At 42.9% G+C, this 14,603-nt stretch overlaps 1 protein-coding gene across 1 annotated transcript in view; it reads right to left on the reverse strand.

The window, feature by feature from the left end:
- Window positions 1-14,603, reverse strand: part of LOC124613516 — a 56,658-nt gene that overhangs the window by 35,088 nt on the left and 6,967 nt on the right. Inside the window, exon 2 of the mRNA XM_047142226.1 lies at window positions 11,336-11,508. Coding sequence (XP_046998182.1) covers window positions 11,336-11,508 — 173 coding nt within the window. The remainder of the gene's footprint in view (window positions 1-11,335; window positions 11,509-14,603) is intronic.

A 14,603-nucleotide genomic window follows, 5' to 3' on the forward strand; every position in this document is an offset into this window, starting at 1 on the left:
GAACGTTCTTCAAACCAATCGCAAACAACTGTGACCCGGTGACATAGTGCGTTGTCAACCTTAAAAATTCCATCGGAGGTCCATGAATAGCTGTAAATATCATAGTAGTTAAACCACCAGCTTGCGCAGTGCCTTCTTGACCACTTGGGTCCATGGCTTCGTGGGGTCTGCGCCAGGCCGCAACCCTACCGTCGGCTCTTACCTACTGAAATTGGGACTCAAATGACCAGACCACGACATTGCAGTCGTCTGTGGTCCAACCGATGTCACGAGCCTACGAGAGGCTCTGCAGGCGATGTCGTGCTGTTAGCAAAGGCGCTAGTGTCCGTCATCTGCTGCCATAGCCTATTAACGCCAACTTTCGCTGCATTTTTCTAACGGAAGGGTTCGTCGTATGTCCTCACTGATTTCTGCGGTTATTTCACGCAGTGTTGCTTGTTTGTTAGCACTGACAACTCTACACAAATACCGCTGTTCTCAGCCGTTAAGTGAAGGTCATCGGCCACTGCCTTCTCCGTGGTAAGAGGTAATGCCTGAAATTTGGTATTCTCGACATACTCTTTGTACCGTGGGTCTCGGAATATTGAATTCCCTAACGATTTCCGAAATGTAGTGTCCGATGCGTCTGGCTCAAACTACCATTCCACGTTCAAAGCCTATTTACTCCCGTGTGCCGCCACAATGACGCCGGAGAATTTTTCACCTGAATCACCTGAGTACAAATAGCTCCGCCTTTGCACTGCCCTTTTATAAGTCGTGTACGCGATATTACCGCCATCTCTATATGTGCGTATCGTTGTCCCAAGATTTTTGCCACTTCATTGTAGGGGATCTGAAGTGGCATAAATAAATTTCTTTTATGATAGGGCTCTGGTGCTTCGTTTTCTTTACTGAGAGTAAATATCGTTTTATCTATTGAGCCGCTTACACCATTATTGTCATTTGCGAATGAGGATTTCGTTGATGAATGGTGTCCACATGACGAGCAACAACCGAAAAGACCACAGTCTTGATGAGTCAAGGACATAGGAGCAGCATTCAACTATCGGTTGACATTATCATTGCCTTTTATTTTTTTTATTTATTTATTTTTTCTGAGTCAACAGTCTTCAGTCTAGTTTGATGCAGCTCTCTCCTGTACCAACCTCATCATTTCAGACCATCACATCCAGCCTACATCCTCAGTTATCTGCAGGATGTGTTCGAGTCTCTGTCTTCCTCCACAGCTTCCTCACCTCTGCAGCTCCCTCTAACACCATGGAAAATACTCCGTGTTGTTTATCGTCCTGTACCTTCTTCTTGTCAGTGTTTCCTATATACTATTTTCCTCTGCGATTCTGAGCAGGACCTCATCATTCCTTACCTTATAAGTCCACCTAATTTTCAGTATCCGTCTGTAGCACCACAGCCGTCCGGTGTGGCCGAGCGGTTCTAGGCGCTTCAGTCTGGAACCGCGCGACCGCTACGGTCGCAGGTTCGAATCCTGCCTCGGGCATGGATGTGTGTGATGTCCTTAGGTTAGTTAGGTTTAAGTAGTTCTAAGTTCTAGGGGACTGATGGCCTCAGATGTTAAGTCCCATAGTAGTAAGAGCCATTTGAACCATTTGTGGCACCACATATCAAATGCTTCGAATCTCTTCTGTTCCAGTTTTCTCACAGTCCATGATTCATTATCACACAATGCTGTGCTCCAAACGTACATTCTTAGAAATGTCTTCCTCATATTAAGGTCTAAGTTTGATACTAGTAGATTTATCTTTTCCAAGAATGCCCTTTTTGCCAGTGCTAGTCTGCTTTTTCATGGCCTCCTTGCTCCATCCGTCATTGCTTACTTTCCTGTCTAGGTAGCAGGATTCCTTAAGTTCATGTACTTCGTGATCATTAATCCTAACGTTAAGTTTCTCGCTGTTCTCATTTCTGATACTTCTCATTACTTTGGTCGTTCTTCGACTTACTTTCAATTCATATTCTGTATGCATTAGACTGTTCATTCCATTCAGCAGATTGCGTAAGTCTTCTTCAAAATGGTTCAAATGGTTCAAATGGCTCTGAGCACTATGGGACTCAACTGCTGAGGTCATTAGTCCCCTAGAACTTAGAACTAGTTAAACCTAACTAACCTAAGGACATCACAAACATCCATGCCCGAGGCAGGATTCGAACCTGCGATCGTAGCGGTCTTGCGGTTCCAGACTGCAGCGCCTTTAACCGCACGGCCACTTCGGCCGGCTGTAAGTCTTCTTCACGTTCAGTGAGAGCAGTAATGACATCATCGAATCGTATCATTGATATCCTTTCACCTTCAGTTTTAATTCCACTCCTGAACCTTTCTTTTATTTCCGTAATTGCTTCTTCGATGTATGGATTGCGCAGTAGAGGTAAGGAGACTAAAGCCCTGTCCTACACCCTTTTTCATTCTAGTACTTCGTTCTTGTCTTCCACTCTTATTATTCCCTCTTGACTCTTGGACGTGTTGTGTGAAACCTTTCTTTCCCTATAACTTATTTTGCTGAGAATGTCAAGCATTTGCACCATTTGACATTGTCGGATGCTCTCTAGAGGTCGTCCTAAGTCTATACCACTTCGCTCGACATGGATTTCGACCTCCAGTTGCAGAGGAGTGGGTAGAGAATTGGCCATGTCTTTATCGTGGCGTTCATCTTAAGCGATCTACGGAAATTAAGCCTGACTTAAGTCTGGGTGGAGGAGAAGACATTCCTTTCAGATTCACTAAGAGTGGAGCCCAGTATGGGAGAGCAACCTGGGTCCTCTTTAATGTGAATAATGTATTTATGAACGTATCCTCGAAGAAAACCCGTATTTCTCCAGATTTTAGTGAGCCGCACTCTCCTCACTTTCCGTTTGAACAACATCAGGTAAGCCATAATAGTTTACGATCAGCGTTTGTAATTTTATTTATAGGATGTTTGTACTGAAATGTTTTTCTGTGTGTTGTACGGAGGAGATCATAGCAGGTGATTCATCGGTGTTCTACCGACGCAGCAAATCAGCAGTGCAGGTCACCAATCACAAGAGCGCCGACGCTCCACGACGGCGAGAACATCGGTTCACTATTGTAAGCATCATCTCCGTACATTGTTAAATACTGATGTTGGAAATGAACATAGGAAAATGTATCAGTTGTATAAAGTATGAGTTGTATAGAAAGCCAAGAGATTGTATGTTGTTTTTTTTTTCCCCGTCATTAGTATTCTGGCAGGCTTGGGGCGACCCGTTAGAGATTCCTCTCCTGTCCCAACTTTTTCATCTCAGGGTAGCAACTGCAGCGTACGTCCTTTATTATTTGCCGGATGAATTCCAAACTCTGCCTTCCCCTACAGTTATTATCCTCTACAGACACCTCTAGTACCATGGCTGTTAGACCCTCATGTCTAAATAGGTGTCCTATCATCCTGTGTCTTCTTCTGGTAAGAGTTTTCCACATATCCCTTTCCTCGCCGCTTCTTCAGAGAACTTGCTCATGCCTTACCTTATCAGTAGACCTAATTTTAATTTTCAACATTCTTCTGTAGCACCATATCTCGAATGCTTCGATTCTGTTTTGTTCCAGTTTTCACACAGTCCATGTTTCATTAATGCAATGTTGTGATCCAAACGTACATTCTCTTGGTCAGGAATGCCATTTTCGCTGGTATTAGTCTGCTTTTGATGTCCTCCTTGTTCCGTCCTTCATCGGTTATTTTTCTGCCTAGGTGGCAGAATTCCTTAACATCATATATCTCCTGACCATCAATACTGCTATTAAGTTTCTCACTATTCTAATTTCTACTATTCCTCATTACTTTCATTTTACTTCGATTTGCTCTCAGTCTGTATTCTGTGCCCATTAGGCTGCTCATTCCATTCAACAACAGAAATGGTTCAAACGGCTCTGAACACTATGGGACTTAACATCTGAGGTCATCAGTCCCCTAGAACTTAGAACTACTTAAATCTAACTAACCTAAGGACATCACACACATCCATTCCCGAGGCAGGATTCGAACCTGCGACCGTAGCGGTCACGTGGTTCCAGACTGTAACCCCCTAGAACCGCTCGGCCACACCGGCCGGCCTCCATTCAACAGACCCTGTAGTTCTTGACTTTCACGGAGGATAGCACATCATCAGCGAATCTTGTCATTGATAGCCTTTCATTTTGCACTTTAATTCTGCTCTTGAATATTCATTTTAGTACGAATGTTAACTATGTGTGTGCAGTTACGTCTGTTGGTTATCGTAGTAATTATTCCAATGACCTATACTGAAGTTATTGGATTGGAGCTTACTGTAAGGTAATGTCTAAAAGTCCATGACTGATTCTTTGTTGGAAGCATAGACTAATCTTGTTGTGATTATTGAAATCAACTTTGAGGTTATTAACGAGTGAGTTAATTTTGGTGGTATGACGCACGTCGGAACACATAAAAAATTTTTTCCAGTTTGTGGAGGAGTGCCTGAATGAAACTTGGGAAGATTAAATTACTGAAAGTGTTAACTTTTTTCGTAGTGAAACTGAACTTTGGACAACAGAGCGGTATAGTTTCATTTTATTCCTGGAGTGAACATTTGATCTTGGTGGTCACTGAAAAATAATCACTGGGCAATACGGCTACGTGGACTTTACACCATGAATTATGATCTATGAAGCTTACTGATTAACAGTTTCAGATTAGAGATGTGTTTGACAATGAAGTGAACATAAATGAATTAGAAACTGTGAAGCTTACTGATTAACAGTTTCAGATTAGAGATGTGTTTGACAATGAAGTGAACATAAGAATTACATTTTAATATCAGATATTAACAGACATTTAAGAAGAAAACAGTTTTATGAAATATATCTAGATGTTAGGCAGTAGAGCTGTTATAGAATAGCTGTGGCCGATCGAATTTTAATGATTCGAAGTACGTGACGGTTAGAAGATGGCATTACGGCTAGTAACGGAACGGGACACCTCACAAGTCCACCATACACGCTTATTATGTTTCCCGGATGGGTCGGGTGCTACAAGATGATAACGTATTTGCCTAGCGTCTTTATGACGACTTTAAGAGGACTATCAACAGCTCAACATAATTATACTGTGTTACGTTGAAAGACAGTCATTAAAAATAACTTTCCAGGTTATTCATTTTCTGAATTTCTGAGTCGCCGAACTATTGCATAAATGTTGTGAACCCGAGTTATCGATTACTAAGCAGAGTCGCTTGTTAGCGTGTCCGGTTCATCACGATGCAAAATATCTCTTCTGTTTCGGTTTCCGCTTTGCTACGGAAGACTGGAACTTCCTGCTTCTCGAGATTTGTTTGGGTTGGATTATGGACGCTGAGTATCTGAGTTGAGATTACGTTCTGGTAGTCATTGGCAGACTACAAATTGCCTTTTTTTTTTTTTTTTTTTTTTTTTGGAGAGCTTTCATTGTTATGCACGTACTTTGAGTTATGTTCAGATTTAACTTCCATTGCATAAAGAGATAGTTCTTGTGCTATGTTCGTGACACAGTACCGGTACTCCGGTATTTCGCTTGTCCACCTGACACGTTAGCGTGAAACCTTCATTATATTATCACTGGTGTAATATTGCTTTATGTATTCTGGAAAGTACGGAATTTTCTTTTCTTTTGTTCTGGTTTTCATGTATGATAAATTTGTATGTCAGGTGTAAATTCGTTGCTTGTCATTGTTTACTAAATCGCTTATTAAAGATCATAAATTTCACTACAACATATTTGATTTATTTTCTTGATTTATTTTCTTCCCCAGTTCAAAATGGCTCAAATGGCTCTGAGCACTATGGGACTTAACTGCTGTGGTCATCAGTCCCCTAGAACTTAGAACTACTTAAACCTAACTAACCTAAGGACAACACACACAACCATGCTCGAGGCAGGATTCGAACCTGGGACCGTAGTGGTCGCGCGGTTCAAGACTGTAGCGCCTAGAACCGCTCGGCCACTCCAGCCGGCTCTTCCCCAGTTATTTATAAAATCAGTATAATATTGACCTTACTTGGTTTGAGCTGAAACTTTATATTGAATTCTGCCTTCAGCGGAATTGTTAGTCAAAGTGAAAACAACTGCCTGAATATAAATATTTTTAATTTTTTTCATGCCTTTACAGCACTTCCGAGATTATGATACCCCGTGCAGTTCCGGATCATGTTTCTAAGTGGCTATTATATTTTATGTTCTTTTTGGATATAGGGGCTATGTTAGGGGTACAGTCGGAGATTATATTGGCACGGCTGTCAAAGTTTTACTAGTATAGGAGGTGGCATGGCAGTCAAGTTTTGTTAATGTAACAGTTATTATGACTATTAAATTTTATTAATATAAGAAGTTGAATGGCTGCGAGGCAAGGAGAGAACCTTTATTAAGAGCAGTATTAAGACACTGCACAAGCATGGTGTTGAGAAGGCAGGATGCACGTAGCATGTGTCCAGCGGAAAATAGAGCGATTGTAGCTACCAACACCGAGGCGAAAGTCTGATGTCAGCCATGGTTACTCCCGGGGCGGTAACACACCTCTATGTAATAAGGCCAGATGGTCTAGGCAAAACACTGAAGTGTTGTCCATCCTGTCGTGTGTCATAATCATTCCAACGGGATCGGACGTTTCCAGATTGTTCGAAAGATTTCTAGGCAGTTCTAGAAGGACTTCAGTTATTAACAAGACATTCAGTAGCAGCAGCGGAAAGGAATAATTCTAGAGAAAGTCGTCCAGAAGTCCCCGAAAATCGTTATGTAAACGACAAACGTACAAAACTAACGTATTTTTAGCGAGAGTCGGAGTCAGTACCAGAAAGTAGAAGAAACAGTACTGCAGCTGAGACTCGGAGTCACTATACACACTTTCATGCTGCTGCAGTAAAAATTACGAGAAGGTTGTACATATGAGGGAAGGCAACTGAGTTTCCGTTGAGTAGTTAGCTACAGTAGCAACGGTTTTCTAACTTTTAGTAAAGTTCTGCTGGGTTTGTCTCTGGTAGTAGCAGTGAGTAAATAGGCTATCTGATATTTCCTGTGTGTCAGAAGATACGTAGAAACAAGTGCTGTCTTACATTTCCCTCCTATGAATAAGATGTCAAATTGCACGGGTCACAACGAGTGATAATATTTTCTGTGCGCCACAATACGTACAGGAACGACCACTGACTTGCACTTGTCGCCTATTGCTTCAGTACTTCACTGTGTATTGTTGGAACGAGTTGCAAGCAGAGCATTCGTTTCTCTTAGTTGACGGCAGAACTTAGGAACCGGCAGTAGTTACTGTGACTAACGTTTAGAGTGGTAGGGCGTAATTGTTTATGTCTGACGGTATAAAGCCACTCTAAAATCTCTCTCCAAGTAAGACTGAACTGTTGAGAGATAGAGTGTTTTTGAACCGTGGTTCAAATGGTTCAAATGGCTCTGAGCACTATGCGACTTAACTTCTGAGGTCATCAGTCGCCTAGAACTTAGAACTAATTAAACCTAACTAACCTAAGGACATCACACACATCCATGCCCGAGGCAGGATTCGAACCTGCGACCGTAGCAGTCGCTCGGTTCCAGACTGTAGCGCCTAGAACCGCACGGCGGCTTTTTGAACCGTGTCCTTAGCGTTTCCACCATTATTCACTTCCAACAAAGTCAACAACTTCTCCTCTCCATTCCAAGTTCACCTGTGCTAAGCATCCTGGCAGACATTTTCCTTCCATTGAAGGTGTTTTGGGCTGACAGTCTTCACCGTCCTGATTGCGCCAAGCATACCACACCTTCTTCCGAAGTTGGTGGTAGAACCTGTGCCAGGACGCGACAGTATATCCCTATAGGACGCGAACTGCCTCTATAAGGATGGTCACATTTACATATGTGAATTTTTTCAGTCTTATGGTAAACTTAGATTCGATCAAATGTTCATTCAGTACCTGGCTGATGAACGTGTAAGTGGTCTAGCCGCACATGACGCGTACGGTAGTTGTGAAAACATACAGTGATCATGTCAGTCATACAGTTCCAATGGCGGGACTCCGAGCAAGTACTACTGCTGATAAAGTCGGCGTGTGCAGCTGCGGGGAAGTACTCTAGATAAGTTGTTCTCAACATTTTTGGTTCATGGCACGCTACGCAATGTAGCATGCTGCCGCAGCACAGTGACATACGAATTCGCAACAGTGAGAGGGGGCTAACGCACCGAGTCAGTAACAATACGAGAGCCTCCGTCTAGCGTGAGCACAGCTTGTCTCCACCAGTCAGTTGTGACCAGACTCGCAGTCCTAACGTAGTCAAGTGTTTTGACATATTTTAAGCGTGAGTTTAGTTGCACGCTTGTATGCATTGTCCGGTTAATATTTTGTTTTTCAGTATGCACAAGTTTTTCATTAAAAGTAAAAAGATTGATAATTATTCAGAAACAAATAACGTTACAAAAGTGAGATCGAAACGAATCCAAATGTAAGTCTCGTGAAAGCTGTTCATTCTACTGTACCATTTCGTAAACACCAAGAGAATTATTGAAACTTTCGATTTGCGTTCGCTGGTCCTGAAAACTGTTCCTTACCAAAACGTTCTGTATGTGGAGTAAAACTAAGCAATGAATCCCTGTAAATTTATAACACATTTGAATAGTAAACGTGGTCACTTATCAGGGAAAGAAAAGAACTGTTTTAGCCTATTGATTTCATCAACGGAAAAGCAAGGCAAAGCTTTGGTACTATTTCTGAAAAATTAAAAGTGGCCTGTTATAAAGTTGCCGAAGCAGTAGTGACATAAGTGCAGCCCTATACCGTTGCAGAGGACTAATTTTTCCTGCATGTAATGAAACAGGAACTCGATCTTAGGTGATAGTGTCGAGTAAGAAATATCTTTGGTTCCATCGTTAACTGATACCATTTTTCAGCGAATTGATGACATGTCTTCAGATATCCAGTGCAATGTCCTTTAAAAACTAAGCGACGATAGTATGTTTTCGCTACAGCTCTATGAATCAACTAATACAAGCAAGAAATGTCAATTAAGAGGTGGAGGAGATTAGTCTTTAACGTCCCGTCGACAAGGTCATTAGAGACGGAGCACAAGATTGGTTTAGGAAAGAATGGGGAAGAAAAACGGCCGCGACCCTTCGAAGGAACCATCCCGGCATTTGTCTTAAGCAATTTAGGGAAATCACGGAAAACTTAAATCAGTATGGTCGGTCGCGGGTTTCAACCGTCGTCCTCCGTAATGTGAGGTAAGTGTGCTAACCACAGCACTAGCCCGCTCGGTAAATGTCAATTAGTGGATTTTTTAACAGCATTCTATTATTAAACAAATCTTTTCATGTACTATCCTGCCCTGGAAGTCAACTGATTCAGATGTGTGTAATGCTACATCGAGCACCTTTGAACAAAACGGGCTGTCCCGGAAATGTTATGTTTCTGTTTGCATAGATGATGCACCAGCAATGACTGCCAGGTTCACAGGACTTTTTGCGAGACTGAAACAAGATATTCCGATTGTATGTTCAACAAATGGTTTCAAACACCGTGGGGCTTGGGTGCTGAAGACTTTTTCTACAGAACTTAAAAAAATTTCCGCTACCAGTCACAACCAATTGAGCAAGCAGGGATTGTCGGCACTACACAGCATAAAAGGAAACAAGACTTAGGAGATTGTGACGTGACGGAAATTTTTCTACACCCTATAAAGGAACATCTTCACGGAGTTCAACAGCATCTGCTGTGGATAAAATTCACTTAAAAATGTTTCAGATTCAGACATTAACATGGTAATTTTTTTTTTTTAGTTTTTTTTGAGTCTGGGTCTCTTAAGAAAAGACATCCCAAATGCCTGTGCAATGAAGCGGGATCTGGACATGACACTTTGGTTCTCTATACTGAGGTCCGCTGGTTGTCGAAACACAGAGTCCTAGAAAGATTTTTCAATTGAGAAAAGAGCTATCAAAATTGTTTAGCGTCGATAACCCAGACTTTGTAGTACAGTTAAATTACGAGAAGTGGTGTCCAGAGGTAGCCTAATGGTTGACATTTTTCGCCATTAAATTACCTGAACGAGAGTATGCAAGGAAAAGAAGAAGAACGTGTTGACATTAAATGATAAACGCCCCAGATACTAAAAAGAGCCTTGGAATGTAGAAATCATTTGTGGAAAAGGCATATCTTAAAATGTTTCCACTCACTTTCAAGGTAGATTCACACAGTGACGTAACCTTCCAATTCCTTTTAAATCAACTCATCGTTCTTGAGAATAGCTTGGCACAATATGTTTCCTCCACCACTGTCGACACACATGATTGTTTACACAATTTTTTCTCAGTGTCTCCGTAATCAATCACCCACCTTTGTCTGGAGGTAGAAGATCAGTTCGCAGGACTTTAGACAGATTGGACGCTTCAACTGAAATATGGTGAATTACCACTTAACAGGTTTTGGATGTTAGCGAAGGAAGAGGATCGAGTAATACAACTGAAAGCTGTTGCATTTTAGCATCGACTGCCTTAGCAAGCTAGGATTATCGCCACTAAACAGCATAAAAGGAAACAAGAATGAGGAGAGAATTTCCTCAGCTGAACAGAAATGTGTGTGCTTGTCTTCATTTCCAACACGAATTAAACTTTTGTGTAAGAAGCGACTGGCTTAAGTTCCTCGTTGCTAACTCAAGTACATAGGGCGTAAACTAATAAATAACCTGCAGATAAATTTATGTTCTGGAATATTACTATACTGAGCGATTAACCTGCTCCTAGCGATAGGCTTTTCGCAACCTGCAGTGCCTTCAAAAACTACGTGCGGTATTTTCGTACTCTCTCACGCGCTACGTGCACAATCCTAGTGTTTCAGAAAAAATGAACAGGAATTCTGTGTAAGAGACTTAATAACGTTAAGTTTTGTACTGGGTACGTGTCCGCTGGAGGCCACAGTTTTGGAGCTATCTAAGAAAAACGCTTTCAAGTATCACTATCGTACGTTTTTCTTGAAAAATTCAAAAACTACGTCCTCTAGCCAATACGTATTCCAATCCTTTCCTACAAAGGGGACTTATTCAATTCTTATGAAAGACTAATAGTTTGAACGTAGGGAGCGGAATTGAAAATATTGTGCGTGGTATTTGAAGACATGATGCATAAAACCAATGGGTAGCGGCAGCAGTTCACCCTGTATATGCTGTTGTTCTTTAAAAAAAAAGTTCAGTGAAATTACTCCAGACGCTATAGCATAAACCCTCAGAAGAAATGGTGGCACGTCTAGCTAATATCGCAGCACAGTACTGTGCCACGGCTCACCCATTGGGAACCGCTGCTGCAGATGATATGGCCGGCGTGAGCAGCTGAGACCTGATGGCCACTTACTCACCTCCAGCACGAAGTGCTGCGCCAGGTCCCCGTCGTCGCCGGGCGAGCACCAGACCTCCAGAGAAGCCGCCGGCTCCTCGCCGCCTCGGACGACGGCCATTCTGCTGCTGGCGCCGAAGCTGACCCCCGCCGAGTCATTGCGGACGCTGCACTGCTCTGGCGGCTGCGGCGTGCCTGCCGAAGAGGAAGAATGGCGGTAGTGGAGGAGGCCTCTCACTGAATCACCTGCGCTCGTTAGGAAGACTGCACGAGACCAAAGAGTAACATGATCTGCTATCCTGCTCAATAAAGCAGACTGCTGTGCGTTGTATGCATTCAGGAACTGTAACATTCCTTTGAAATTAGCGCGTCCACACATGCCAATTTCTACCTTTGACCGTACTAGATCCGTCTTGCTACAGAGTTGAACAAAAATACGGAAACACCGACAGAAAAGCGTTCTTGAACTCAGTAAATATGGAACTGTAACATTCCTTTGAAATTAGCGCGTCCACACATCCCAATTTCTACTGTTGACTTTACTGGATCCGTCTTGCTACAGACTTGGACAAAAATACGGAAACACCGATAGAAATGCGTTCTTGAACTCCGTAAATACAGATGCTAACCAAGGCTGCAGGTTAGCCTGTTCTATTTGCCTACCAACGGCATCTACATCTACCCAGATACTCCGCAAGCCACCGAGCGGCGCTTGGCGGAAGGTACATTGTACCACTACTTGTCATTTCCTCCCTTATTCCACTTCCAAATAATGCGAGACAAAAGTGACTGTCTGTATGCCTCTGCATGAGCCTTAATTTCTCGTTTCTCGATTTTGCTTACACGAAAATTATGTTGGTGGCAGTAGAATCGGTCGGCAGTTAGCTTCAAATGCCGGTTCTCTAAATTTTCTCAACAGTGTTTCTCGAAAAGAGTGTCGGCTCCCCTCCAGACATATCCACTTGAGTTTCCGAAGCATCTCCGTAACACTTACACTTTGTTCGAACCTGCCGGTGAAAAATCTAGCAGCCCGTCCCTGAATTGCTTCGATGCCTTCCTTCAATCTGAACTAGGTACTGATTCCAAACACTCGAGCAGTACTCAAGAAAAGGTCGCACCAGCGTCCTATATGCGGTCTCCTTTACAAAGAAAAAAAAATGGCTCTCAGCACTATGGGACTTAACTGCTGAGGTCATCACTGCCCTAGATCTTAGAACTACTTAAACCTAACTAACCTAAGGTCAGCACACACATCCATGCCCGAGACAGGATTCAAAACTGCGACCGTAGCGGTCGCGCTATTCCAGACTGTAGCCCCTAGAGCCGCTCGGCCACTCCGGCGGTCTCCATTACAGGTGTACCACTCATTCCTAAACTTCTCCCGATGAACCGAAGTTGACTATATGGCTTCCCATTACAGTTTTCACATGCTCATTTCATCTCGTATCGCTTTGTAACATTACGCTGAGATGTTTAAACGACTTGACTGGTTCATCCAGGGCACCAGTAATACTGTATCCGAAAATTCCAGGTTTGATCCTCCTAATCATCCGCATTAACTTACATTTTTCCACCAAGGACTAAAGTGTGCCTTAAATGATAATAACAGTCGATCATTGAAGAGAGTTTTGACAAAAACAGCATAAAAATTACTGCAAATGTAGTGGAGGTTCTCTAGAAAACTGTCTGCATCAAAACAACTTGAACGGAGCTCCAGAAGCGGTGAGCGGGCGAGCCAGAATTGCGAAACTGCCCATCAGCGATGCAGCTGTCATGTCCTCTATACCTTACAAGCGTCTCTCGTGGTCAGAACAGTGATGCTTGTAGTTGTGAGTGCATCGTGCCGGAGCTAAGTGAAGTCGAACATGGACAAATTTTTAGTCCTCCTATGATGGATGTTGCCATAAGGAAGGTAGCCGAAGTATTTGGTATTTCAAGAGGCACCGTATCAAATATTTATGCCGCATACGAAGTCACAGCGTGGACGAAATTGTGTTTTAAATTATCGTGACAGACAGTCCTTGAAGAGGATTGTGAAGAAAATAAGAGCCCGTCAGCAGCAAATGTTCTGCAGATCTACGTATGTCACTCGAGAAAACTGTGTGGCCGGCCGAAGTGGCCGTGCGGTTAAAGGCGCTGCAGTCTGGAACCGCAAGACCGCTACGGTCGCAGGTTCGAATCCTGCCTCGGGCATGGATGTTTGTGATGTCCTTAGGTTAGTTAGGTTTAACTAGTTCTAAGTTCTAGGGGACTAATGACCTCAGCTGTTGAGTCCCATAGTGCTCAGAGCCATTTGAACCAAAACTGTGTGTACCAAATCAATATGAAGGGAGCTGCAGAAGCAGTGAACAGCAGGGCGAGGCAGAATTGCAAAACCACTCATCAGAGATGCAGCTGCCCCTAACAAGAAACCGGTGTACCGAAGCCGTTAGGCGTAGACTATGGGACAGCAGAAGAAAGTCATTTGGAAAGTTTTGATTCCCACTATTTCCAACTTCTGGACGACTCTAAGTTCCAAGAGTGAAACATGGCAATTTCTGGGTATCCCATCGGCTTTCTGATTACTCTGCAGGTCACATTACTACCAAGGATTATGTGACCGTTTTGGCTGACTAGGTCAATCCTATACTACAGTGTTTATTCCTCAATAGTGATGCTGTGATCTAAGACGACACTGCCCTTATTCACAGACCTCGTATGCAAGATTTATTTTGTGAGCTCGAGGATCAGTTGCCACACATCCCGTAGCCACCACGGTCACCAGATTTCAATATTCGTGAGCATTTGTGGTCTACTTTGGAGAGCAGGGTTCGCAATCGTTATCCAACTCACTGTTATCTGAAGCTGACACTATTTTGCAGGAAGAAGGGTGTACGACTCCCTTGAAAACCAAATAAGACCTGTATTTATCCATTCCGAGAGGACTGGCAGCTCTTTTGAAAACCGCTGGGTTTCCTACACCGTATTAGGCATGGTAATATCTTCTGGTGTTTCCATATGTTTGTCCAACGCCTGTAAGTAAAGCCGTTCCATCTCGAGCAACTACGATGTTCTCTAACTGTTTTGCATGTTACATGGTGACTCCAGTACGAAACTTTATTATTCGCTGCAACTCCGACTATTTTAAAGCACTTGAGTATTCGCTGAAACTTGTCATTTTAATTAAGGTATCCACTGATACAATGATGGTCCTGAAGGACAATGGCAACAAGCTACAACAGATTAACACAAATTAACGCCGTCAATTAATTACTGTATTACCTGTGCTTGTGAAACAGGGTCCAACGTCT

The sequence above is a fragment of the Schistocerca americana genome, chromosome 4 (genome assembly GCF_021461395.2).
Source record: "Schistocerca americana isolate TAMUIC-IGC-003095 chromosome 4, iqSchAmer2.1, whole genome shotgun sequence".
NCBI lineage: Eukaryota > Metazoa > Arthropoda > Insecta > Orthoptera > Acrididae > Schistocerca > Schistocerca americana.